The 27,957-nt window shown below is 44.3% G+C and overlaps 1 protein-coding gene and 1 long non-coding RNA gene across 6 annotated transcripts in view; one reads left to right on the top strand and one right to left on the bottom strand.

Moving 5' to 3' along the window:
• Positions 1 to 1,962: 1,962 nt before the first annotated feature.
• On the bottom strand, positions 1,963 to 7,107 carry LOC129512669 (uncharacterized). Of its 2 annotated transcripts, none has more exons than XR_008665082.1 (4): positions 7,007 to 7,107; positions 4,780 to 4,967; positions 4,565 to 4,614; positions 1,963 to 3,284 (listed from the first exon to the last, which is right to left on the bottom strand). It is a non-coding gene; the product is annotated as an uncharacterized LOC129512669 (long non-coding RNA). The 2 variants fall into 2 exon arrangements; XR_008665081.1 differs by lacking the exon at positions 7,007 to 7,107 and adding an exon at positions 5,360 to 5,640.
• METTL24 (methyltransferase like 24) overlaps positions 6,773 to 27,957 on the top strand; it is a 97,338-nt gene continuing 76,153 nt past the window's right edge. Inside the window, exon 1 of one of the 4 annotated variants that reach the window (XM_055330165.1) lies at positions 6,773 to 7,099. In XM_055330165.1, coding sequence (XP_055186140.1) covers positions 6,797 to 7,099 — 303 coding nt within the window. In that variant the 5' untranslated portion in view covers positions 6,773 to 6,796. Of the gene's footprint in view, positions 7,100 to 7,647; positions 7,678 to 11,221; positions 11,242 to 27,957 lie in introns of those variants that run through there. The other 3 variants (XM_055330168.1, XM_055330166.1, XM_055330167.1) reach the window with 3 other exon arrangements.

The raw sequence follows: 27,957 nt of genomic DNA, 5'->3' as shown, positions 1-27,957 counted from the left end.
CTTTCTTAGTAAGTGTACTTAGAGGCTTGAGGGGGAATATTTGCACCCACAGATACATGGTCACCTTGAAACAACCGCTCCCTACATCCCACCCCTGAGCCTCAACCAGTTTCCATGGCTGGGGGACCTCTGTGCCAAGACTGCTAACAGTTTAACCGTGGACCACCTGAAACACGTTAAAATAAAGATGGGGGGGGGCTCGTCTCTGTTAATCTCTGGAGGTGGGGCTTCTGACCTACATTTAAGCAGCTCCCCAGGTGGTTCTCACACATGCTTGAGTCTGAGAATCCCTGCATCATGATCTGAAAATAATGCAGTTTGTATGCTTTTTCCAGGGCTAGAGCCGTAATGTGATGAGAAAGTAAAATGGCTTTTGACCTCGGGATTTTTAATATATTCACAAGCTAAGTTGAAATGACAGAGCCTGGAGATTTTTGCCTTTGGGCATGCTGAGCTTCACTTTATCCTGTCAGTTCCCTGGTGATCTTTTCTGACCTTAAAAGGTTTTTTTTAAGCCCCTGACTTTGGGAAAATCTCAGCCAGGAATGTTTCTGACTTCAAAGTGATCTGTAGCTGGGAGATTATTTCTGGCATGTGTCATAATGATAAGATGAGCCAAGGGTGAGGGAGGGGAAATGCTCCATAGGTGGTCCTATGAAATAGGCAATGTTTTGATAATTCTTAACCTGAGCTGCTTTATTGTCATGAAACCCAGGACTGTCTCATTGTGAGAGTTAACGTCTGTAAATAAATTTATCTAATGATATCTCACATGTGTTTTCAGAATCCAGTCTGTGTGTGTATGTGTGGAGTGTGTCTCTTTTGAACTTCCTGTCTGGGTTGAGGGTTTACCTAAGAGCCATCAGCCCCCATAATTTCCACCCCATCCACGTACTGTCCTCCCCATATGCACATCTTTGGTTTTAGTTCCTCTTTTCCAATAGCTTACATGAAGCATTTCCTGCTTTTTCCCAAGTCCCTCGGGTAAAAAAAGGTACCAGGTTGGAGGTAGTACCTTTGAGTCATCCAATACAGGTTTGAGTATGATTCTTTTTTGGGGGTAGGATGGATGAGCAACAGGTGCTGGAAGAAATGTGCTATCTTGGGTCTGACTTCAGCCTGGTTGGGTGTGATGTCGGTTGTTTGTCAACAGTTCCAGAGATGTGCTTGAGGACCATCCCATGCAGGGCATTGCAGCCATACAGAGGTAAGACTACGCTGTATGTTTGAGAAACAGCCTAGGTAGAGGAAAGATAAAGCAAGTCCACACGTGCTAGCATAAGTTAAACACCGGGAATGGGAGGACACAGCGTTTGGAGATTCAGAGGAAGCAGGATAGGCTCAGGATCTCTCTCCCAGGCAGGTCAGGGCATTAGGCCATTCCCCAGGCATTTTCCATAAGGCTAGCTCAGAGCCAGCTTTATTAGGTTGTGGACCAAGCAGTGATGTGATTTTAGGCAGGGCTCCCGGCCCCAAGCAGCAGTTCCAGTGTCTGTGAGTCTATTACAGCTTTGCTCTTCTAGGTCTTGGAAGCTTTCATCTTGGTTGAGTTCTTCCTTTACCATGATGTTGAGCTGCTATCTTAATATTCAGCTACGTCCTTAGGGTGGGGAGGATGAAACGAATGGACACAATCCTAGAGATGGGCACTTGAGGGGGAATCAAATGTGGGTCCTAAGGCAGTGAAAGCAGAGTGGGAGGGGACTAAAAATAGACTGCTTGGTTCATCTGTCTGCCAGAGGCTGGCTCAAGCTATTTTTTGAGGTTTCCCACTGATAACAACAAGGGAATAGTGGATGGACTTTCAGTGGGATTGATTCAGGCTTTTTTGGTGGACTGAAAAATTAGTAATAGCCCTTCATATCAAAAGACCTACAATTTTGCTTGAACTTAGTAATTCTACTCTTAGGAATTATAACTAATTACAAATGCACACAGATTTATTTGTCCCTCTTTGTTTCAACAGTTATTTATTGACCGCATACTATAGTTCAAAAACAGTTCTAGGAACTGGGATTGTAGAAATAACCGAAGCAAAGTCCCAGAACTCATGGAGCTTCCCTTGTAGTTGGGAAAGATGATAATAAACAAGGCATCAGGTTGCCGAATCTCACAGGCAGTTTTTCAGCTCACATTTTATTAGACCTCTCAGTGTCTTCCTTCTAGAAATACTTTCTTCACGTGGTTTCTGGGACATCACATTCTGTTCCTTTACTTTCTACCTATTTTGGTGCCTATTTGTTGACTCCTCATCTTTTTTATCGTAAAATAACGGACCTGGAGAAATCAAATATTTCTTCGCTCCTTTATTCAACATCGATATGCCCATGATCTAAAATATATATTTCCAGCCCTCACTCCTCCCCTGAATTCCAGTCCTTAAATGGGACTGTCTACCTACTCGACATCTCCACTTACACGTCTGATAGGCTTCCAAAATTTAATGTGACCATCAAAATCAAACTCTTGATATTCCATCCCAAGTTACTCTTAATTTTAAATCTTTTCTTTCTTAATTAATGGCAACTTGTTCTTGCAAGTACTCAGAAAAATCCTTGGAATCATTCGTGACCTCTTTCTTTCCCTTCAGTCCATCTCAGATCCATCAGATTTAGCTACAAAGATGTCCATCACAGTATTGTTTACAAAATGAAAACTCAGAAATGATCTAATTGCTCAACAGCAGAAGATTGGTTAGATCATAACACATGTGGCCATTAAGAATGGTGTTACAGGTTAACAGGTTACTGTTTAATGACATTTTTACTACAGAAAATTTCAAACGTGCTCAATTATAGAGATCTGTGAACCCTAGCATCCAGCTACAACAATTATAAACTCAAGGTTCTTCCTGGTTCATTTATACCCCAAGTTATCTCCCACTGGATTGTTTCTAATCAAATCCCAGCCATCATATGATTCAATAGCTAAATATTTGTATCATAGACAAAAGCAGATTATAAAGAAATAAGTATAATATGTTTTCATTTTTGTAAACTATGCACATAGAAGTCTTACAGGACAGCTTTCTCTGAATCGTGGTACGTGAATGATTGTTGACATCTTCTTTTGCTTTGTGTATATTCTCCTCAAAGAGCGTGTATTACATGGATGGGGTGGGGGTGGGAGTGGGGGAAAGATGCTGATGCCAGATGTTCTAGTTCTACTCCTTTCTAAATTTGATTACTTTAATTCAGGCAGGATACTTCACAGTGAAAGGGAAATAATCACTTCGGAGAGGTGAAGAGCCTCGTCTCGTGGCTTCTGTTTTCTCTTCGTACAGTCTGTAATTAAAAGTTGCCATATTAACATCTGTTGTTAAAGTAAGGTTTCTCAACTTCAGCTCTATTGACATTTGGGGTTGGATAATTCTTTGTTGGAGGACACCATTCTTTGTATTCGAGGCTATCTTGCAGCATACCTGGTCTCTCCCCATTAGATGCCAGTTGCATCTTCCTTCCATCCTCACCCATTGTAGCAACCAAAAATGTCTCAGAAATTGCCAACTATCCTCGGGGTGGCAAAATTACCCCTGATCAAGAACCACTACACTACAGCATGTGTGCTAATTTAAAGTATGGTGTCCATGAGATTAGCAGTAAAAATGATCTCTTTTACTCATTTTGCGGCTGAAACCTCAAGAAGGATAATTTGTGATCTGATGAAAACTGCTTTTGTGATTTACTGACCTGCACATTTAAGTAACCAACCTACGACTCAGTGGTTAGTGATTGTCTGCATTTTTGAAACACATCCAGAAACAAACATGACAAGTTCAACTCTGCGAGAAAAGCCAACATGAATGAAAGATTTCTTGTCAGCTAAGGCCGTGATCAGTGATCAGATTGTCCTCACCGGCCTACCAACAAACCCATTTCACTATTGGTTATCATCCACAACACAGGGAAAAGTGTGGAAGTTAAAAATGGGACATTTCTTCCTAGAAAATTAATGATGCTGTGGTACACATAAATGGTTCCTTTTTATTAGTAATAAACACATAGAGACAGTCCGGAAAGATGAGGGAAAAGAGCATTTAAATATTGCACTTTATTTGTTTTTTTCCCCTCATAATGGAAACATTATTAGAGAATCACAGAAATGAGATAAGGGAAAATATGAGATCATCTTGCCCATTTTCTTCAAGAGCTACACTGTTCTGTGTGCCCCCTCCCACCTCCAGTCCAGATTTTATTAAATGTCCCCATTTTCATAATATAGGATACTCCTCATGTTTTCCCTCTGGAGAGTAACTCAACCATGAACAGAGTGCATAAGTTAGTGATATCATAATCTTCAAAAGATTATTTCTTAAGTTAGGGGCGGTGCGTTGGTTGCTTAGAAAATAAAACCTCTAGCAAAGTCTACATCAGACATTGGTGATTCAGGTTCATCGAAAACAATATGCATAGTGTCTTAAACAGTTTTACACCACTATACAACCTAATGGAGTACATTTGTGAGTCTTAATAGTTGGTTTTTTTTTTCCCCACTGATGGATACTCCTCTAATTCTAGACAATGTATATTTATAAATCGCCTTATCCGTTCTTATGTTTACCTACTTTGGAATCAATGCTTCAATTTCATTTTTCATGATAACATCCAGGGTTTTCTTTAATGGGGAAAAAAAAAAGAATTACCATCAAATGAGTACCTTCTGGGAGCCACGTATTATTTAGGTTACTGAACATTTAATATTTTATGCAATCTTTGTACCCTACCAGACATCTAGGTCTATTTACACATGGGAGAATGGAGGCTGAGAGAGGTTAAGTACCGTGTCCCAAGTCTCACAGCTTCTGAAAGGCAGAGTCCTGATTCAGCACATAGTTCAAGTCTGACACCCAAATTCGTTATTTACATAGTCACAGGATGCGAGGTTTTTCCTGAAAATTCGTATCAGGAAAATGTACTTGCTTGGATTCTTTAAAACAAAGCCAATCTGCGACAGCCGGAGGGCTGCATCTAAGAAAAAAAACAACAACCCCAAAGTCAATCATAATGAAACAATCAGGAGCCTCAGGACTGATGTGGCCCAGGGAATGGACTAGATGGGGTTGTTAGATGCAGAGAAATAGCTCAAGTGCTTTGTAGAGTGACAAAGAATAGATTGGGTCTTAGTTAAATTAGTTTTTTAGAGAGGAGGGCTCCTGATGGCAGATTCCTGAGATGGGGGCGGGGGGGGGGGGGAGGCTCCAGTTGTCCAGGCCGCAGGGTGTCCGGGGAGGGGGCAGGCGAGCGGGGGGGGGGGGGTAGCCTCACGTGGAGGTAAAGGAAATCAAAGTGTAGCGCATAAAAACACGTGGCCACAGCTAAAGAAAACCAACCCACACCCAACCCAAACCCCAAGCCCAGACCTCCTCCAGGTTGTGGGAAAGGATCTTAACAATCGCAAATGAACAGTCAGCGCCGGACTTCAGGCTGTGAGCGTTCAGGCTGATTAATTAAGGTCAAGGTGGTGATGGAAATACCAGCTGGGGAGCATTTTGCCGAAAGATAAATTCGTCCTTTTGTATCTCTGCGAGGCAGCAGGGCAGGGAGGGGTGTGTTTGGAGCTAAACTGATTTACATCAAGCCCCGGTAACTTCTGTTCTCTCTCCCCGCCCGCCGTCAGATGTCGTCGCTGGCGGTCCCTCCCCTTCACCCCCACACATCGCACATTGCATAACGCGGGGGGGAGGCCCCGATGGCTTCGGGCAGGATTCAGAGATGGGGTGGCTCTTAATTCGGGCGCTGCTCCGGCCGCCCCCTCCCGTCGTTCTCGGGGGGCAGAAGCCGTACGGCGGGGCCCGAGCGCGAGGCCTTCTCCTGCGCTTCCCCGCGCCGAGCCCGCCGCGCACCTGCGGCCACGCGACCGCTAGAGCGTGACGTCAGCCCCGCACCCCGGCGGGAATGCGCCTTTCTCCGCCAGCCCCCCGGGCTCGGAGGCCGCCCCCCCGTGACCCCCCGCCCCCCGGGGCTCGGAAAGTAGCTTGTCCCCCCCCCCCAGGCTCGGAGGCCGCCCCCCCGGGGACCCCCCGCCCCCCGGGGCTCGGAAAGGAGCCTCTCCACCCCTCCAGGCTTGGAGGCCGCACTCCCGGGTCCCCCCGCCCCCGGGGCTCGGAAAGCAGCTTGTCCACCCCCCCAGGCTCGGAGGCCGCCCCCCTCCCCGGGGACCCCCTGCCCCCCCGCCCCCCCCAGGGCTCGGAAAGCAGCTTGTCCACGCCCCGGGCTCGGAGGCCGCCCCCCCGGGAACCCCCGCCCCCCCGGGGCTCGGAAAGTAGCTTGTCCACCCCCCCCGGGCTCGGAGGCCGCGCCCCCCGTGACCCCCCGCCCCCCAGGCTCGGAGGCCGCCCCCCCCCGGGACCCCCTGCCCCCGGGGCTCGGAAAGCAGCTTGTCCACCCCCCCCAGGCTCGGAGGCCGCCCCCCTCCCCGGGGACCCCCTCCCGCCCCCAGGGCTCGGAAAGTAGCTTGGCCGCCCCCCAGGCTCGGAGGCCGCCCCCCTCCCCGGGGACCCCCTCCCGCCCCCAGGGCTCGGCAAGTAGCCTCTCCACCCCCCAGGCTCGGAGGCCGCCCCCCCCCCGGGACCCCCCGCCCCGCCCCCGCCCCCAGGGCTCGGGTTCCGGCCGCGCCCCGCCCGGGCCCCGCGCCCCTCGCCCCTCGCCCCTTCCCGCGGCCCGGGCGCTCGGCGGGGCGGGAGCGGTTACGCCCCGAGGCCGGCCCGGCCGGCGGGGAGGGAGGCGGGTCCGGGCGCGCCGGGGCCGCCGGGCAGTTCCCTCGGCGCGCGGCTCGGGCCCGCGGGGCCGCCTGCCCCATGGCGCGGGAGCGGCCGCCCGGGAGGGGCTGCGGGGCCCTGCGGCGGTGCGTGCTCGGCGCCGCGCTGCTGCTCGGCCTGCGGCTGTGCGCGGAGCTGCGGCCCCCCCGCGCCCCGGCGCCCGCGCCCCGGCCGCCCCCGCCCCCGCCGCCGCCCCCGCCGCCCGCGCCCGGCCCGGCCCGCGGCGCCAGCAGGAGGCAGGTGACCTACGTGCGCAGCGGGCGCCGAGCGCCCACCGAGGCCGGCGGGAGCGGGACGCCGGAGCCGGGCTGCTGCGCCCCCCGCGGGCGCCCCCGCCGGAAGGTCAGTGCGGCCGCCGCGACCTCGGGCCTTGGAGCGACGCCCCGCGGGCCGCCCGGGGCCTTCAGGGACCCCCGCACCCCCCGGGGGCCCCGCCCGTGCCCGCGGCGCCGAGCCTGCCGCTGCCTCCCGCACCTGCTGGGCGTGGCGTGGCCCGGGGCGGAGCACCCAGCCCTGCCCTCGGGGCGCTTGCAGTCTAGGAGGCGAAGGGCCCCAAAGCGGTTGGGGGTTGGCCTGCAGGCTCCGCTTCCCCTGGTGAGCTTGCCCTCCTGGTGGCTTGCCCTCGGCCCCCCTCGGCCCCGCTCGGCCCCCCTCGGCCCCCCTCCAGCCTCCTTGCCTGCGGTGCCACCGCCCGTGTTGCAGGGGCCTGGACGCTCGAGGCCGGAGGTGCCAGCCTCGGTTTGCCTTCCAGGCCCCGGTAACGCCGCGCTTCCTGCCGCATTAACTTCCTGGCTCGCACCTCCGCACCCGGGACTGGCTCAAGTTTGACCCCAGGGTGCTCAGCCGCTGGCCTCCCTGCCCTCCTTTTGGAGCTCAGCGACCTACTAGGCACTGGGGATGAAAAGATGAAGAACTGCGGGGTGAGCCTGCCCGGGCCTCCTACCCACAGGGCCCCTTGTGTCGGTCGCCCTCACCGCCTGCCTTTGGGGAGATGGAAAACTCTTCCTTTGCCTCGGCTGCTTGCTTTCGCTTCTCAGTCTAACCTGCTTTTCCGTGTCACACTCCCCATTTCTTCCCTTGCTTTCCGTGCCCCCCCCTCCCAGGCCTTGCCTCTGACCACCACACGGCACCTGCATCTACAGGGTAGATAACCCTGTAGCTCCCTGGCCAGGGAGCCTTTCTAGATAACCTCAAACACTTTTTTTTCTGTCCCTGAAACCTCACTGCCCAAGTCTTAAGTGGCTCTTCTACTCCATTCGTCGAGCTCCTAACGCACTTTCCATGGCACCGTGTAATGCCTCCAACACACATTTGCCAAGGGCTTCCCAGGTCCTAGATGCTGTATCAGGTGCTGGGGGCACAAAAGGAGGTCAAAGTCTGGTGAGGGAGGCATTCAGCTTAGGCCTCCGGTAATGTGACCAATGGTGTGTATTAAGGTCTCGAACTCTGGCCGAGGAGTCAAAAAAGGCTAACTGTGAGGGGACGTTTGACCCAGGACTTATTTCTTAAAAGTGCGATTTCTTTTGTTTCTCTCCATGTCCTCAGATGTCCCTTCAACCCCACCCCGATGTTTTCCTCTCACATCCGCCCTCAGCCTCTGTTGTTTCTGTTGTCACCTGTCCAAGAATCAGTCTTAAATCTTGGTCACCACTTCAGACAACAGTATCTGTAACTGGAGCCTGTCCTGCAAATGGAAAGGGTTGGAATGCACAGACTCAGAGGGTCACTCGGGAGGAAGTTTACATCCATCCCCTTTGGGGTCTGCTGTAATGATTCAGGCTGGGGAGGGTGGTAGAGATGGAGGGGTGAGGAGGGGTCCGATTCTGGATCTGTTTTGAAGATGAGGGAGGGAGGAGAAGTTTTCCTTGTTCAGCTTTTGGTTTTGGAGGGGAATGGCTAGAAATCAGGAAGTTGGGTTTAAACATGTTGAGTTTGAAATCTCCTTTAGACTTCCAAGTGGAAATGTCAAACAGGCATGGGGCATAGGAGTCTAGAGCTGGAGGAAACATCCAGGCTGAAGAAAGAGAGAGATAACGGGAGCCATCAGTGTACAAGTGGGACTAAAGCCATGAGACTGTAGATCTACTAGGGAGTGAGGGTGGCTAACAGAAATGAGCCATCTGGGTCTGAGCCCTGAGGCTCAGCTTTATTCAAATTAAATGAGGAAAAAACCAAAAGGAAATATGTGGATAGAGGCTGGTGTGTTACAGGCACTCACTAATCGTAGCTTCAGGGGTCACGAACCTGACCTGAGTCTTTAGCCTCAGCCATTCCCCAGGTGTTATTTGTTGTAACCTGTGGAAATAGGTTCCTTGAGCTTCTGCTGATCCTCACTTGGGAGGCCCTTATCCTCCTTTCTCATATGATTCATGGCCTTTCTGTCCTTGAAGGTTCAGGTCAGGAGTCATCACCTGGAAACCTTCCCGTAATGGTTGTACTTCCAGGCTGGTCTCTCCCCCAGTTGGGAATGACAACAGATGTGCATTCTGATTTGTGAGTTGTTTTGTGCATGTTGTGATAGTTGTGCTTGTTGGAAAGGATTGTATTTCCCAGAGTGGCAGTACCCAGGAATTGCCTACTCCCGAGACACTGATAGGTAAAAAACAACAAAACAACAACAACAACAAAAACTGTCTATTTCAGCCTATTTTGCGTGATTCTAGATGTCTTTGGTTAAAAATGTATAAGAAGGAACTAGGCTTATTGCTGTTTTGAAAATATTGTTTGATTTTTTTTTTTTAGCCTCCTAAGGAAGAACTGTCCCTGGATTTCCTTTTCCCCAGCTATCTGTTTATTTATTTACTTTTTTTCAAGCTATTACATTCTAACTTCCTCACATTCCTAGATAGTGGGAATCTTGAATTTGTTTCATTTCCCCATTTTTTCAGTTGAGTTAAAATGTTCCTCAAAACTGAAAAGACCAGTTATCTAATCTGTTCTCCCACTTCTGGGAACAGTTTGAGATCCCTTATCTCCCTGGGGACAAATCTGGTTCCATTTTTAGCCTCCTATCAAGATGTGAACGGCGCCTATTAAATAATTGATATAATTAAAGTTTGGAAGTGCTGTGTGAAAAACCTTGGATCCTATTTTATTTAAATTTTGTTTGTTGAGAATAATTGGTAAACAATGTTATTTCGGTTTCCGGTTGCTTTGTGGAAGGCACCTACCAGATTGGTGAAGGAGAAGTTCCATTCTATTTTGAGGATGGTTTTTGGGAACGGATGAAAACCTGCATGAAATAATTGGGTTGCTGAGGGTTTCTCGTCAACGTGCTTCCTTTGCAGGTGTTAGAGGCACAAAAATTCAGCAATTACATTGCCACTTTAATCACAGCTTATGCTTCTCTTAAAGAAAATAATCTGTTATAAAAAAGAGAAGTGAAGTGTAGTCCTCATATAATTCTTTCTCTCTTTCCTCCTCCTCCCTTTCTTTCACCAAACTGTGCAAGAACTAGCTTTAAATATTACATCTTCTTTCACATCAGAGGTTGTAACCTTAGAGCACTGTGAAATGGTGGCAAACCATCCATGATGGATAAATACTGCCTTTTTTGAGTAGGACTACCCTGGAACCCGTGCATTTTTGTATATACAGGAGCCTTCAAAATCTGCATACTACACACACACAAACATTTCCCTGTGATTTTTTTTCTTCCTCGCCTCTCAGTGTTTCTCTCTGGCTTTTCTGTCTTGGATATTTACTGTGATTACATGGGTGAAGTTCTTTGCTGGGGCCTGGGGGTGGGGGGGAGGGTTGCATTTGTTGAGAACCAAGATATGGTCCCCAGGAATTATGCTTCTTTTTTAAAGTATTTATTTATTTATTTAGAGTAGGGGAGGAGCAGAGAGAGAGAGGGAGGAAGGGAATCTCAAGCAGACTCCCTGCTAAGTGTGGAGCCCAAGGTGGGGCTCGATCTCAGGCCCCTGAGATCATGATCTGAGCCAAAATCAAGAGTCTTCACGCTTAACCAACTGAGCCACCCCGGTGCCCCGATGTATGCTTCGTTATGCAGTCTTGGGAAGATGTTTCTCTCACGGGTTAGCAAACCATGAGCAAGACAGCCGCACAGTCTATGGCTCATTTGCACAAGAGAAACGCTCACCCAGGAGCCAAGCTTCCTGAAGAAATTTCTTCTCTCTTATCGGAGATATTTTACTTGACATTTAATATGTTGGATGGAAAAGTGACTTGTGAGTCACAGAGCCACAGAACCCGGCGATGTGCTGGTTGGGTTTGCTAGTTACAGATCCTTCGGAATAATGTGTCAGGAAAAAAAAAAAAAAGGCAAAAAAAAAAAAAAAAAGCTGTTTCCTCATCTGAAAAACCATATGGAATAATTTGGTCTTTCTTTTTCACTTCTCATCATCTTAGTTTTCTAATTCTGTGATTTCCATCAAGGGGGAAGAGGAGGATGCATAGTAGATACCCCTTGACACAGCCAACTGCCTTCAGAGTCCTTATTCGGTTCAGAATCCTTGCAGGTAGGTCTGAATGGCTTGTAAAATCCGGCCCAGCGGTAGTTTCCAGCTACTTAGGCTTTTGCCTGCGCGCCTGCATTTCTGTCCTTCTGGGAACAGCATTAATCAGTCCTCTCCCACTGTCCTCAGGAGGCAAAGCATTTTCATTTTAAACAAAGTCGCTGAGGGTAATTGAATGAGCTCGGGCAGTCTGTGGGTGTGAAACAGCAGTTGCTTGGTTTCAGAAAGAAAAGCAGGTTTTGATTAAAACTTTGATGTGCCTTAGACAGGGACTAGGCCTCGGCACTCCTTCCAAACCCCGCACTTCCTCAGAGAGCAATCTGTGGGCAAAGGAACTGCTAATGGAGGCTCTGTTGTTTTTCAACAGTTGGCAGTGGAGGTTTTAGGTTTTTGTGGGCAATTTGTCCAGTCCATTTTCCAGGGAACAGAAAACCCTATCAGTTTTCTCGAATTGGGTTTCCCTTTTGGTCTGTGAAGAGAAGCAGTGGTATAGTTAAGCCGGAGCCTGTCCAGGGTGGGTCGGCATTGGAGTTTTTCCATCTGTGCTAGGACACCTTCGGAGTCCTTGTGCTTCTGAGGACTTGGGCTCTTTATTCTGTGAGTCACAGAAAGTGACAGGAGCCTGCTTCACATTTACCACGAGACACACATGGAAGCCGGAGTCTCCCAGCCCTGAGAAACTTCTTTTAGAAGCAGCCCTTGAATTCTCTAGAGACCTCACATGGGTTCCTCCCTCGCTTTACTTTTTAAAAGATTTTATTTATTTATTCATGAGAGACACAGAAAGGCAGAGACACAGACAGAGGGAGAAGCAGGCTCCCTGATGCAGGACTCGATCCCAGGGGAGCCCGAGGTGGGACTCGATCTCAGGACCCCAGGATCACACCCTGAGCCAGACAGATCCTCAACCGCTGAGTCACCTGGGCGTCCCTCACATGGGTCCCCCTTAATGGCCCGTGGAGTTTTCTGCTAAGAGACGGTAGGAAAATGTGCTGTCTCTTAAGCATTTTTATCCTGTTCAAATGATTGCAACAAAATTGAGTTGTAGGAGGCTCACATGTAGGACTCTGTATTACTATATGTAATTTAAAATAATAGCAAGCTGGGTTGTTAGTGGATGGCTCAGGAGGTAAGTTTGGCCCATGAAGAATTTGTTTGAACCATTCAGTGTTTTAAGTATTTGAACGTAAACGTCATTAGATGGGGCCTGTAGTGTCCAGGGGACTCCAGCTCAGTGCTCTCTCCACTTACTTTACCTGTCTGATCTCTGAAGGCATTTGAAGTTGCAACCCCTCAGCCAGATGTCAAAATGAACAATTGTTTTTCCTAAAAAGTGACAAGTGAGGTTAATGCTGCTAAGCTCGGTGACCACGTGGCACACACAAAAAACTAGATAGACTGAAGCCAGAGGTCCTTTGTAGTCATTCCTAGTAAAGAAAGATGAGTTGCCTAAGGCTGGAGTTGGATAATGGGGAGAGGAAGATTGTAGGGGAGTATACTTGGTTAAGAGAATGTTCTTTTTGGTTGTCAACAAGAAAGAATGGACTGTGACCTAGCTTAAGAAAAAAAATAATAAATAAATAAAATTATTTTTTGGGAAAACTTGAGAACTTCTCACTGAATTGGAGGAAGAGTTAAGTGCAGAGGAGAAGGAGCAGGGCTGCTCAGGAAATCCCAGCTCTCCTCAACCTTCTCCCTAGAGTGTTACTGTAACAAGACTGGCCTCCCTCCACTCCAGCCTGATGTCTTAGACACTCACTCCTGGACCAGCCAGGTCTAGCCACAAGCCATCAACAGAGCCCAGGAGTCCCCTTCCTGCCCCAGAAGCCATTCTTAGAGAAAGAGGGAACCTTCCCTAAGTTACCCCAAGAAGTCAAGTCCTTGGCATTCCTTAACTATTTAGTAAATTTATGGTACACTTTTGCCCTTAGGATTTTGTTTTCCTCATATTTTATTTTTTTAACTAGTCCAGTTCAGGGATCTTGAAACTGAGCATCTAGAAACAGAGCGTGGATTTTGTTTGTTTTGTTTTGTTTGTTTGTTTTTTAAGCAAGCATGTCTCATGAAAGAGAGGCAGAGACAGAGGCAGAGGGGGAAGCAGGCTCCCTGCGGGGTTCCATCCCAGGATCCCAGGATCATGACCTGAGCCCAAGGCAGATGCTCAACCGCTGAGCCACCCAGGTGCCCCTGTTTGTTTTTTAATAAGCCTAGCATCTGTGCTTCTGCGTGTATTTATTGGTTAGCTACTTCTCTGTCTAGATCTCTTCTTGTAGATGATGACCTTACTTCCATGTAGCATTTGGCAATAAGTTGGTACCTTCCGCTTATTTCTCATTTTAAAAAAATTCATTTGGGTATATGCACACAAGATCTTTGTAGATGCAATGTTTTCCTTTTTTTTTTAATAAGTTATTTGTGACAACTTTTAGTAGAGAAAGTAAATGTAATCAGTATGCAGCTCATTATCCCAATTAGGGCTCTCAAACCAAAGTTAGACTCTTATGTTCTGTTTGATTATTTTTCTGTCAATGCAGAGTTACTTTGCAAAAAAATAAAAATCTGAAAAATTTTCAGAGCATCTAAATATTGACAGCCCTGTTTGCAACTGGCTAGCTTGAGATTGGTTAACATGTGGTTACTTCTGTAGTAGGAGTCTCTGAAACTGGTAAAAACAGGGATTCACTAGAAGAGTACTTGGGTAGAGCTGAGGAAGAGCTGCAAAACCCAGAAAGGCCCAGAAGACTTGACTATGGGCTGAACTGAGCATTGGAGACCTTATTTTTTGCTGTTACTCATTACCCCAGAGGTAGTGGGTATCTATCATTCTTTTTGACCAGACCTTTGAATTCCCCCTCCTGTGTTTGAGGAATTCTCCACCTTTCTGAGAAAAAAAGCCAAAAAGTAATTTTCTCACTCTTTCTTGCACTTGAGTGCCTTCATGATATACATGCTTGAGAGTTTTGTTGGCACCTTAGAGATTTGGGGAAGCAAGTGGCCTGCGGACCACGGAGTCGCACGGTGGCTGAGGCCCTAGGGCAGGCGTCCGGTTCCCCAGGGCGGTGAAATGAGCCAGGGTGTCTGTGCCCAGCAACGGGCGGTGTGGCGGTGTGGCCCACACTGGCGGGAAGGGTGGATTCCTGCCCTTGAGATTCCGTGTAAGCTCTTAAATCTTCAATCAATTCCTTTCCTCCTTAACTAGCCAGAGTGGTTTCTATTGTTTACAACCAAGAACCTTGACAGATCAGTAAATTAGAACTGGCAGTTTGGAAGGTTACAACGGTAAATTTCTCTCTTCAATTTTGCCTGGCCTATTTAATTCAGATTTTAGGACATGATGATTGGGGTTCAAGTGAACTATGGGCCGAGGGCCCTTTCCCTGACGAGATAATAGCATTTAGCTCCGGATGGCACAGATCTGTTAACGTATCAGAGAGGTGGAAGCCCCTTTTTCATGGCACCGTTGGTCTGGGGGTTTGGGGCCGGAGGGGCCGGTTTGTGCTGTGATCGCAAACAACCTTCACATCTCAGGGCTCACACTCACAAACGTGTGTTTCTCACTCATGCTGTAGAGCCATTGCTGGTGGGCCGGGTTGGGGTGACTCCCGGTGCTATCATCCTTCTCTCCCTGGGGCCCAGGCTGGTAACCCGGTCACCATCTGGGAACTTGCCTGTCACCTTGGCAGGGGGGCGAGTGCTCTGGAGGGTCTCGCATGGCACTGGGAAATGTCCTGGCTGGAAGCCCCACCCAGCACTCCTGCTCACAGCCCAGTGGCCAGATACCCAGGACAGGAGGGCAGAGGCCTGGAAATGTTGGGTGAGCAGCACTTTGGGGACCACAGTAGGGTAGCCCTTCAGTCATCCGTGTCTAAACGGGCGTCGTCTAGGTCATGTTTCTCGTTCCCTCTTTTGAACGCCTCGCTGAATATGCACATTTGACAGCATTGAATAAAACACGGGAAGCTCTTTTCAGGGGGCCTGGATCTAAAATGAAGCAGACATCTGAATTTAGCAGAACAGGGAAATAAAACAAGACTCGATTTATAGCTTATAAACAGTGCTTTGGCGTGTCCTGGAGTTTGTTAAACACATTGATTCTCCTTGACGTTGTTTATGCAGATTCCCTGCACAGAGTCGCGATGGGAGGATGGTCTGCAAGTCTTTTTTTTTTTTCTGGAGAAGAGAAAAGCAAGTTTTGAATAAATAAAGCCACGCATCTAAATGAGCTGAAGGGCCTCTGGGGAGATGACTCAAACTCCAAACTCCGTGTTTAAGTCCACCTTGATGGAGATCACTGACTTTTAGGTGGAGCAAGTTGAAAGACTTGTTTTCAGGACCTGGCCCCCAGTCAGAGGCAAGACTCCTGTTGTGTAGTGTTTGCTGTTGTGCACAATATGCCAGCAAGTGTTCCTGGTTTAGATTTCATCTACCTTGAGTGGAGCACCACAAATCACTTAAAAATCCTAATCAACAAAATGCCCATTGAGCACAGTGATTAGGTCACGAGAGAAGGGAAGCCCCATAGTTCTGCAGGTTTGGGGGAGAATATGGGGAAGCTGGTGAAGGTAACACCTGAGCTCCTTGGAGACCTACTTTCGTGGATTTGCAAGTGTCATAAAAATACTTTCTTATGATGCAGCCTCACCTGTAAGATGGGCTCATATTTTGATACTTCAGGTTGGAAGTTTAAATTCTCCACTAAAAAAAAATAAAATAAAATAAAAAAATAAAAAAACAAATAAATAAATTCTGCTTCACTACTCCCTGGATGTGGCATATGTGGTCTGAACTTTAGTTTTCTCCTCTGTAAAAAGGAATGGTGCTTAGCCCACAGGGTAGTCATGAAGAGTAAACAGGAGTATGTGGGTGTAAACACCTAGTCTGTGGGACCAGGTCCCTGGGCATCAGAAGGGTGTAGGCATGTATGTCTATGGGCCATAAAGCCTAGTATTCATTGGGATATTTATTTCTTTTACTCTTGAAATTTTAAATTCAGTTTTATTTTCATCAAGTTTTAATTCCAGCATTGTTAAGCATTAGTTTCAGGTGTGGTACAACATAGTGATTCAACAATTCCATACATCGCCCTGTGCTCATCATGATAAGTGCACTCCTTAATCCCCATCACTCATTCACCCACCCTCTCCCCCACCTCCCCTCTGGTATCCGTCAGTTGGTTCTCTATAGTTTAGAGTCTGTTTTTTGGTTTGTCTCTCGCTTTCTTTTTCTTTGCTCCTTTCTTTTGTTTCTTAGATTCCACCTATGAGTGAAATCATATGGTATTCGACCTTTTCTAACTGACTTATTTCACTTAGCGCAATATACTCTTGATTCTTCCGTGTTGTGGCAAATAGCAAGATTTCCTTCTTTTTTATGGCTGAGCGATATTCTAGTGTGTGTGTGTGTGTGTGTATACATCACATCTTCTTTATCCAGTCATCTACTGCTGGACACGTGGGCTGCTTCATAATTTGGCCATTGTAAAATTTGGCTCAATACACACAAGGGTGCATGTATGCCTTTGAATTAGTATTTTTGTATTTTGGGGGCAAATATACAGTAGTTCGATTCCTGGATCATATATTTTTAACTTCTTGAGGAACCTGCATACTGTTTTCCACAGTGGCTGCATCAGTTTGCATTCCCACCCATACACTGTATGAGAATCCCTTTTTCTCCACATCCTCACCAACGCTTGTTATTTCTTGTATTTTTGATATTTTAGCCATTCTGATGGATGTGAGGTGATAGCTCATTGTGGTTTTAGTTTGCATTTCCCTGATGATAAGTGATGTTGAGCATCTTTTCATGTGTCTGTTGGCCATCTGTGTGTGTCTTCTTTGAAGAAGTGTCTGTTCATGTCTTCTGCCCATTTTTTTTTTTTTTTTTTTTTTTTTTTGCAGTCAGCAAGAGGGTTTATTGAATGTTTGCGCAAAGGGGCTCTCCGCCTCCGAGGGGGAAAAGAGCCCCGATTAGCAATTACAGGGATCTTTTAAATTCTGCCCATTTTTTAATTGGATTATCTGTTTTGGGGTATTGAATTGTATCGGTACTTTTTTTTTTTTTTAAGATTTTATTCATTAGATAGATAGAGCATGAGCAGAGAGACAGAGGGAGAAGCATATTCCCCACTGAGCAGAGAGTCTGACATGAGGGTCTACCCGAGGACCCCAAGACCATGACTGGAGCCCAAGGTAGATGTCTAACCAGCTGAGTCACCCAGGTGCCCCATACCAGTTCTTTATATATTTTGTATACTAACCCTTTATTAGATATGTCATTTTCAAATATCTTTTCCCATTCAGTAGGTTGTCTTTTTGTTTTGTTGATTGTTTCTTTTGCTGTACAGCTTTTATATTGATGTAGTCCCAATAGTTTATTTTTTTTACTTTTGTTTCTCTTGCCTCTGGAGACTATCTAGAAAAATGTTGCTATGGCAATGTCAGAGAAATTGCTGACTGTGGTCTCTTCTAGGATTTTTTATGGGTTTGGGTCTCACATGTAGGTCCTTGATCCATTTTGAATTTATTTTTGTGTTGGTGTAAGAAGGTGGTCCAGTTTCATTCTTTTGCATGTAGCTGTCCAGTTTTCCCAACATCATTTGTTGAAGAGATTGTCTTTTTCCCATTGCATAATCTTTCCTGCTTTGTCAAAGAATAATTGACCAAAAACTTTTGGGGTTATTTCTGGGTTTCCTATTCTGTTTTATTGATATATATATATATATATATATTTTTTTTTTTTTGGTGCCAGTACCATACTGTATTTGATTACTACAGCTTTGTAATATATCTTGAAGTCTAGAATTGTGATATTCCCAATTTTGTTTTTCTTTTAAGATTGCTTTGGCTATTTGGGATTTTTTGTGGTTCCATACAAATTTTAGTATTGCTTGTTCTAGTTGTATGAGAAATGCTCTTGGTATTTTGCTAGAGATTACATTAAATTAAAAAAAAAGATTACATTAAATGTGTAGATTACGGGGGAATCCCTGGGTGGCTCAGTGGTTTAGCGCCTGCCTTTGGCCCAGAGCATGATCCTGGGGTCCCGGGATCGAGTCCCACGTCAGGCTTCCTGCATGGAGCCTGCTTCTCCCTCTGCCTGTGTCTCTGCTTCTCTATCTTTATCTCTCATGAATAAATAAATAAAATCTTTTAAAAAAAAGTGTAGATTACTTCGGGTAGTATAGACATTTTAACAATATTTGTTCTTCCAACCCATGAGCATTTCTTTGTGTCATCTTTAATTTCTTTCATCAGTGTTTTTTTTTTTTAAAGATTTTATTTATTTACTCATGAGAGACACACACAGAGAGAGAGAGAGAGAGAGAGAGAGAGAGAGAGAGGCAGAGACACAGGCAGAGGGAGAAGCAGGCTCCATTCAGGGAGCCCGACATGGGACTCCATCCCAGGTCTCCAGGATCACACCCTGGGCTGGATCACACCCCGGACTGCAGGCAGCACTAAACCGCTGAGCCACCAGGGCTGCCCTCATCAGTGTTTTATAGTTTTCAGAGTATAGGTCTTTCCCATCTTTGGTTAAATTTATTCTTAGATATCTTATTATTTTTTGTATAAATATAAATGCAATTGTTTTCTTAATTTCTTTCTTTCTCTCTCTCTCTTTTTTTTTGCTGCATTATTAGTGTAGAGAAATGCAACAGCTTTCTGCACATTGTATCCTGCGACTTTACTGAATTCATTGATCAGTTCTAGTAGTTTTTTGGTAGAGTCTTCGGATTTTTTTATATATAGTATCATGTCATCTGCAAACAGTGAAAGTTTTACTTCTTCCTCACCAATTTGGATGCCTTTTATTTCTTTTTGTTGTTTGATTGCTGTGACTGGGACTTCTAGTACTATGTTGAATAAAAGTGAGAGAGTTGGACATCCTTGTCTTGTTCCTGACCTTAGGGGAAAAGCTCTCAGTTTTTCCCCATTGAGTGTGAAATTTGCTGTGGATTTTTCATATAAGGCCTTTATTATATTGAGGTATGTTCTCTGTAATCCTACTTTGTTAAGAGTTTTATTTTTTTTAATTTTAAAGATTTTCTTTATTTATTCATGAGAGAGACAGGGAGAGAGGCAGACACATAGGCAGAGGGAGAAGCAGGCTTCATGTAGGGAGCCCAACGTGGGACTGGATCCTGGGACCCCAGGAAAACGCCCTGGGCTGAAGGCGGCACTAAACCACTGAGGCACCCAGGCTACCCTGTTAAGAGTTTTTATCATGAATGGTGGTTGTATTTTGTCAAACTCTTTTTCTGCATCCGTAGAAATGATCTTTTTTTTTTTTTTTTTTTGTCCTTTCTCTTACTGATGTGATGTATCCCACTGGTCGATTTGCAAACATTGAACCACACTTGCATCCCAGGAATAAATGCCACTTGATAGTGATGAGTGATTTTTTAAAATGCATTGTTGGATTCAGTCTGCTAATATTTTGTTGAGGATTTTTGCATGTGTGTTCATCAAGATATTGGCCTGTAGTTCTCTCTTTTTTTTTGGAGGGGGGGTGTCTTTATCTGGTTTTGGTATCAGAGTAATGCTGGCCTCATAGAATGAATTTGGAAACTTTCCTTCATTTTCTATTTTTTCGAATTGTTTGGGAAGAGTAGGTGTTAACTCTTCTTGACATGTTTGGTAGAATTTGCCTGTGAAGCCATCTGGTTCTAGACTTTTGTTTGTTGAGAGTTTTTGATTACTGAGTCAATTTAATTGCTGGTTATTGGTCTGTTAAAATTTTCTATTTATTCCTGCTTCAGTTTTGGTAGGTTCTATGTATTTAGTAATCTATCTATTTCTTCTAGGTTGTCCAATTTGTTGGCATATAGTTTTTTGTAATATTCTCTTATAATTGTATTTCTGTACTGCTGGTTGCCATTTCTCCTTCTTCATTAGTGATTTTATTTATTTGAGTCCTCTCTTTTTCTTGATGAGTCTGGCTAGGGGTTTCTCAATTTCGTTGATCTTTTCAAAGAACCAGCTCCTAGTTTTATTGATCTGTTTTACTGGTTTTTGTTTGTCTTTAGATTCTGTATCATTTATTTCTGCTCTAATCTTTATTGTTTTCTTCATTCTGTTTGAGTTTTTTTTTCTTTTTTCTTCTTTTTCTGACTTCTTTAGGTGTAAGGTTAGGTTGATTATTTGAGATTTTTCTGTAGGTTGAAAGTAAGGGGATAAAGAAACATTTATCATACAAATGGGTGTCAAAAGAAAGCCAAGGTAGCAATACTTATATTGGGGAAAATAGATTTTGAAACGAGACTGTAAAAAGAGACAAAGAAGGGTACTATGTAATAATAAAGAGGATAATCCACCAAGAAGATATAACAATTGCAAATATTTATGTACCCAACATGAGAGCATCCAACTACATAAAATAGGTAATAAAAAAACAAAGGAACTAATTGATAGGAATACAATAACAGTAGGGGAATTTAACACCCCTTTTACATCAATGGACAGATTATCTAAACATAAAATCAACAAAGAAACTAGCTTTGAATGACACATTGGACCAGATGGGTTTAAGGGATATATTCAGAACATTCCATCCTAAAACAGCAGAATACACATTCTTTTCAAGTGCACATGGAACATTCTCCAGAATAGAACACACATTAGGCTGTGAAACAAGTCTCAACAAATTAAAAAAGGTTGAATTCATACCATGCATATTTTCTGACCACAATACTATGAAACTAGAAATCAGCCATAAGAAAAAAATCTGGCAAGACCATAAATACATCGAGGTTAAACAACAGGCTACTAAACAACAAATGGGTCAACCCAGAAATCAAAGAATAAATAAAAAATTATATGAAAAAAATGAAAACGAAAACACAGTGGTCCAAAATCTTTGGGATGCAGTAAAAGCAGTTCTAAGAGGGAAGTTTATAGCAATATTCTTGAAATTTAAAGCATATATAATATGCTCAGCCATCACAGTGGCTAGGATATATGTTTTTTTTTTTTAAGATCTTAAAAGCTTGCAGTAACTGATAAGTTTTTGTTAGAATTTTTACTATAAAGGTATTCCCTATATAGCTCATTTATTATGAAATTGTTAAGGCTTGCCTGGTCACATTAATTTGTGGTTTTCCCCCCTCAAAACTGATCACAAATATCTTTTACAACATGCTGTTAAGTAATTTTGGTCTGGGTTAATGTGACTGTATAAATGTTTCCACACTTTTGAAATACATTTTTCATTCAAAAGGATGTTTACAAATCTATTAACTGTGCCTCTTACTGTAACTGTTAATTCTTTAGTTCAAAGGAGGCCAGTGGAGTAATCATAGGTAATAGAGTTAATTACTAAATTATTTTTCTGGTCCTGTCATCTGCATTTTAGTCAGTTAAGTGCATAGTATTATGCTTGTTGCTTTATATGCATTTAAAATATAAACTCAATTTAACCAACAGTAAACAAACTCTAAGTATTGACTTTGGTAGTACGGAGAATACAAGGCCTTCAAGAAGCTTACAGTATAAGACTTGGGGTGGGCAGGGATGGCTGTGCTAGAGGAGTGGCATATATTCTTTCATTTAATTCTCACCACAAACCCATGAGGTGGGAATTGTCCTTACTTTGCAGATGAGGAAGCCGAGTCTCAGAGACACTTATGAATTTGGATAGACATAGCTATAAGGGATGAAATGAACCCATAACTTTTTCTATTTGCTCACCGAGATAGGTAGCTAACAACCAATTCTCACATAAGGTAGATTATTTACCAGATAAAAATTAAAATCTTCAAACAAACAAAAAATACCCTCAGGCAAAGAGACAAGTCATAGGCTAGGAGAGGATACTGAATATCATCAATAAAGGATTAATATCCAAAATTTTAAGATACTACCACCAAAAACCAAAAACAACCACCACCCCTGCCGCCCAGTTTAAAAAAAAAAAAAGGGCAGAACAGAAAAACAGGCAGGGAATCAACTGGGAATTAGCTGAAAAGGAAACCTGGAAGACCATATATGCACATATGGGAGAAGAGAGAGCAGCATGAGTGTGCAGAAAGATGATCAATCCCACCAATTAACAGGGGAAGCAGATCAAAACACAGTGGGATTCTATTTTACCCCCAGCATATTGGGAAAAATGCAAAACAGCTGATAAAAGAAGGATTGATGAGAATATTGAACAAAAGGAACTCCCTGCTAAATTACTTTATCCCTAATAGCTCCCCATCCACAGTTTATTTTGTAATGTCTTCTTGTACTTTCCCCATGACACTCCCTCTGGCTGACAACTTTTTTTTCTTTTTTTTTTTAAAGGTTTAAAGAAAAATTTTAAAGTAATCTCTACACCTAACGGGGCTTGAACTCACAATCCTGAGATCAAGAGTCATGTGCTGACTAAACCAGCCAGATGCCCTTCTTTCTTTAATTATTTACAGTCTCATTCCCCTGTGAAGGTGGGGCACTCATTTGTCTGGATCACCACTGTGTCCCACGTGACTTTGATAAGTACCAGCACATAGTAGGTGCTCAGTAAATACCAGTTGAAGGAATGGCTAATTTTAATCATCGCAGTGCTAGACCTTTATGTTTGAGGAACATCTCAAGAGCTACTTCAGAGTCCCAGGTTTCTGATTTCTGTATCAGGGTATTACACAATAGACTTGGAACAGAGCACCCAGCATTGACTTTGCTTCAGACATTGGTGAGTACAGAACAGAGGTCACAAGCCTGTATGGCCCATGAGCTAAGAATGGTTTTTATAAATGGACATTTGCAACTGACTTGATGTTAGGAAATACTAACTGTAAACCCCAGTGAAGCAAAAAGCTATCCAAAAAGATTCCATTCTTCTCATTAGTAGCTCTATATTATAAGAAATTATGCACAATTGTTATATTTTGAATTTCATCAATAAAAATATGGAAATATGTCTTTTATTATGTGGGTAACTTACTTATTTTGCTGCTTGGCTCATGAAGTCGAAAGTAGTTACCATCTGACTTGCTGCAGAAAACCTTTGCCAACTCCTTTAATTGAAGTGGGCTCAGGACCACTTAACTATGACTTCCACATGGGGGCGTCCACTGACCTTTATGAGAAGAAAGGTCTTGACTTCCCACCAGGACACCTAGAGGAAGTTTTGTTCCTCTCTAACCATTCTTAGGAGCAGCATCATAAAGTTTTCAGGTCTTTGTTTTTTTGCCATGCAGTGAATGTTAAAGTGAGTTAAATCTTGGTGTTTGAACCATGAGAGACTCCTAACTCTGGGGAAAAAAACAAAGGGCTGCAGAAAGGGAGGTGGGGGGGGGGAGATGGGGTAACTAGGTGAGAGGCATTAATGAGGGCGCAACATGAGATGAGCACTGGGTATTATACCACATGTTGGCAAATTGAATTTAAATAAAATTTTGAAGAATTAAAAAAAATAAAAAGTAAAAAAAAAAAATCTCTGCATTTGTTTACTACTGCCGGGCAGTTACCCACCTTTTCTAACACAAGTATATTTTTGGGCCAGACTGTGTTATGACAGATGACCCCATCTTTTCCAATTTCTGGGGTCCTGGCCCTTAATATTTAAGGTGGCTTGAGCCATGTGCTGTGAGAGGTCCAGTACTTTTCCTGCCCTCCAATGATCTGACAATGTCTGAGGCTTACATTTCCTGGTCACTCTCTCTGATTTCCTGCTCACTGCTCCACCCCTCCTCTCTGCTCTGCACTGCCCAATTCTTTAACCTCCCAGTAGGACACCGACACAGGCTTGCTGAAGGTCTCAGGGTCATAGAGCGAGATTCCAATGTAGCTCAAAACAGAAATCAATTTAAAATCGATTACCTGGGATCCCTGGGTGGCGCAGCGGTTTGGCGCCTGCCTTTGGCCCAGGGCGCGATCCTGGAGACCCGGGATCGAATCCCACATCGGGCTCCCGGTGCATGGAGCCTGCTTCTCCCTTTGCCTGTGTGTCTGCCTCTCTCTCTCTCTGTGTGACTATCATAAATAAATAAAAGAAAATAAAAAAAAATAAAATCGATTACCTAAAGTTTTCTTGGCCATTGAGGATTTCTTACTGGCTGTGTTTTCTTCATAGACTCATGCACCGTTGGTCTTGTCTTCTCTTGTCTATACTTCAGTTCCTTTCTTCCATTTTCAAGGCTCAAGCCCCCACTGACCTCTCTAGTCTCTTGAGCTTCCAGCAGACAAATTCCAGATACATGTCATTTCCTTACTCAGGCAATTTATCTTCTGTTTTCCTCTCTCCTTCCAGGCCTGGCCTAGAGATGAATTATGGCACAGTGGTAGGAAGGCGCAATAGGCTGCAATCGGTGTTTGTTTTAAAAAAATCATGTTTCCCCATCCTCTCAACTGTTACACAGTCCATATTATGTGCTCAGCACAGTGCCTCGGATACAGTGAGCACTCATTACATGTTGGTTGTTATTATTAGGAGAATCATGTCAGTTTAGGTCCAACGTTGATCCCCTCATTCTGACTATGGCTACTGCTGTTGTTTATGGCATGGGGAAATGCACGATTAGGGCATTTGGGGAGTAAGCAATACATTGCTTCATGCAGAACCTCTTTTTCCTTCATGTATGTCTTGTTTTTCTCATGTAACGTTTGGGATCCCTGGTGAACTATATTGCCTTCTGTCTGCCATGGAAATGAGTTCACACTAAAGCTGCTGACATGGGTTCAAGAGTTCCTGGAAATAACCCAGCATCTGCATTCTTTGGTATAGACCCAAGAGAACTGAAAACACAGGTTCACGCAAAACGTGTACACAATTGTTTATAGTGGCATCATTCAGAATGGCCAGAAGTGGGAAGTAACCCACACGTCCATCAGCTGATGAATGGATACACAAAGTGTGGTGTATCTATATGACAAAATATGATTTTTATTATCATATGATATAAAAAAGAAAGAAGCCCTGATACATGCTACAATGTGGATGAGCTTTGAAAACATTATGCTAAGTGAAAGAAAACAGTCACAAAATGTGACATATTACATCACTCCATTTTAATGGAATAACCAGAGTGGGCAAATTTATAGTGACAGGAAGTAGATTAGTGGTTGCCAGAGCTGGAGGGAGGAAGGGATGGAGAGTGACTGCTCCTGGGAATGGATGGGATGAAGTTTGATGGGATGAAAATATTCTGGAATTCAATAGTGGTGACGGTTGCACAATCTGTGTATATATAAAAAAGCACTCAATTGTTTAAAATGGCAACTTTACGGTATGTGAATTATATCTCAGTTAAAAATAATGCCCAGAAGCCCATGGAATTTATGACCAGTGTGGAACTACATGTTTTTCTCTGTTCAGATAAAGATATATTAACCGTGGGAGAGTTCCTGGAACCTCCATCTGATGGTGCTCATTGATGGGGATGAGTGTGTTTAGCAGAAATGTGGAATCCATGTGTTTGTTCCTCTAGGGCATTTGCATTAAAAGGAACAGTAATTATACCAGTACTTTCCTTTTTAAAAATTATTTTAGGGCAGCTCAGGTGGCTCAGTGGCTTAGCGCTGCCTTCAGCCCAGGGCCTGATCCTGGAGATGCGGGATCGAGTCCCACGTTGGGCTCCCTGCATAGAGCCTGCCTCTCCCTCTGCCTGTGTCTCTGCCTCTCTGTGTCTCGCATGAATAAATGGATAAAATCTTTTTAAAAAAATTATTTTAAATTGGCTCCATGTCCAATGTGGGGCTTGAACTCATGACCCTGAGATCAAGAGTCACATGCTCTACCAAAGCTCTACCAAATAAGCCAACCAGGCACCCCTGATACCTTACTTTTAAACAAGCCTTCCCAAGCTTATAAAAGCTTGCTGTGTCATTATCCTTAGTGGTTCTCATAACAGTCTCTTGAGTGAGACGGTTGTTATTTCCATTCCACCAAGAAGGACTCTTAAATAACTGGTTCAAGGTAAATAGAGATTATAACCCCGGTTGGCCAAGGTCAGATTTAATATTGTTTCTACTCCATACTATGCCTACATCGATGTTGAAATCTGGATCTCAGAAAAATATATTGATTTTAGGTTTGATATTAAGGCTTCTTAGATCCTCTCCAAGTCAGCTAATATATTTTAAAGCTTAATTTTAGCTATTTCATCAGGTTGGAATTTCAAGCGTGCCTTACATTGGTTAAGAATTTAAATTTGAACTGATTATGTAATTATGATAGGGAATGTTCTTTTGAATAGTGAATATTCATTTTGTACAGAAGTAGTGAAAAAATGGCTTATTTACCTAATGTGCTCTAAGAGGCCATTAACCTCAATCAGGAACAGATAGATACCTCACTTTTGAAACCTAAGTGTTTGACTTCATTTGGACACCCTGGTTACAGAGAATTGTTTTGGAAAATCTAAATGCCTGGGCTTCACTCCTGCACAGGGAATGTTCTTATTTATAAAACCGAACCACTAGCATAAATGGAAGTCTATTTAACATACACAACATTGTATCCTTCCTAGTTATGGTGGTGATATGTCCAGCCAAGGAACAGGGCAAAGAAAAAAAAAAGAGTAGTATCTCTATGTATAATTTTGTTATTTAAAAAGTATAGGCAAGCAGGGTTGCCAATAATTAAAATAAAGCACATATGTTTGGTCAAATCATTAACTGCATGGGAAAAACAAAAGTGCTCTTAAGGTTTTTATTTAAAAAAAATTTTTTTTTAAAAAGGAACAAAACCATATAAGAGTGGGGGAAGTGGTAAGGAAGGTTGGGGATTTAATGTTCTGTATCTTTTATTCAAGGAGTTTTTGGATTATAGTTATTTTGAAACCAAAATTTTTCTCCTTTTTTTTTTTCCAAAATTTTTCAATTTAAAAATAGAAGTGGAGAAATAGGAACAGATTGGAGTTTGGTGGAAAAAAAATTAGAGAAAGAGAGAAGTACAACAGGGAGGCTCTGTGCAGAGAATTCTTATGTTCAGCTTCTTCCCAAATTTCCTGTGGAACTGTGTAGACAGGAGTTTCCAAATTTGATGGAAACCGATGGAATCTATAGACAAGTATTCTAGAAGAGTGAACGTCTGTTTGCATACATATTTGTCTACAGTTGATTCAGGGGGAGCGTGGGCCTCACGAAGGCCTAAATTCTTAACCTGGGAGTGGATCACGATCAGTCCTAGGAGTTTGCAGACTGCAGATACCTCTGCCGCACCTGTCCCAGGCCTCCTGTGCAGGACCCCTTCCTCCCTCGGGGAGGCGTGAGTCCGGGGGTAAGACTCGTCCATTATGATTGTGATGGCTGATTCCTAACCTTGGTGTAGAAGCTTCTGTAACTGGTGTCCACCTTTAACTGCGAGCTGCCCCAGTGTGATGGCTTTGGTCTCCTGGAATCCCCTCACTGCTGGCTGGGCTGAGCCCTCAGGAGGTGGAGCCCGGAGGTCAGCCCAATGGCCTGTAGATTTGGGGCCACAGCAGGCCCGGCCTAGTGGGAGATGGGGTGCGGAGGAGTGCAGTCCTGCGGATGGCCGGTTCTGCCCTGGTTAAGCTGTACCTTGGAGAAGAGCCATGATTTGCTCTCAGAATAGTACCCAGTGGATCCTCCCTGCTATGGATTTTTACGTTACTCCATTTGTAAATAAGTGCTTGTTTTATGTTGTAAAAATGTTGATTTCTTAAAAATATTTTATTTATTTATTCATGAGAGACACAGAGAGAGGCAGAGACATAGGCAGAGCGTGAAGCAGGCTCCCCATGGGGAGCCTGATCCAGGGACTCGATCCCAGGAG

The sequence above is a fragment of the Nyctereutes procyonoides genome, unplaced genomic scaffold, assembly GCF_905146905.1.
Source record: "Nyctereutes procyonoides isolate TBG_1078 unplaced genomic scaffold, NYPRO_anot_genome, whole genome shotgun sequence".
Lineage (NCBI taxonomy): Eukaryota > Metazoa > Chordata > Mammalia > Carnivora > Canidae > Nyctereutes > Nyctereutes procyonoides.
The sequence above is the reverse complement of the archived record's forward strand: the minus strand, read 5'-3'. Positions and strand labels throughout refer to the sequence as shown.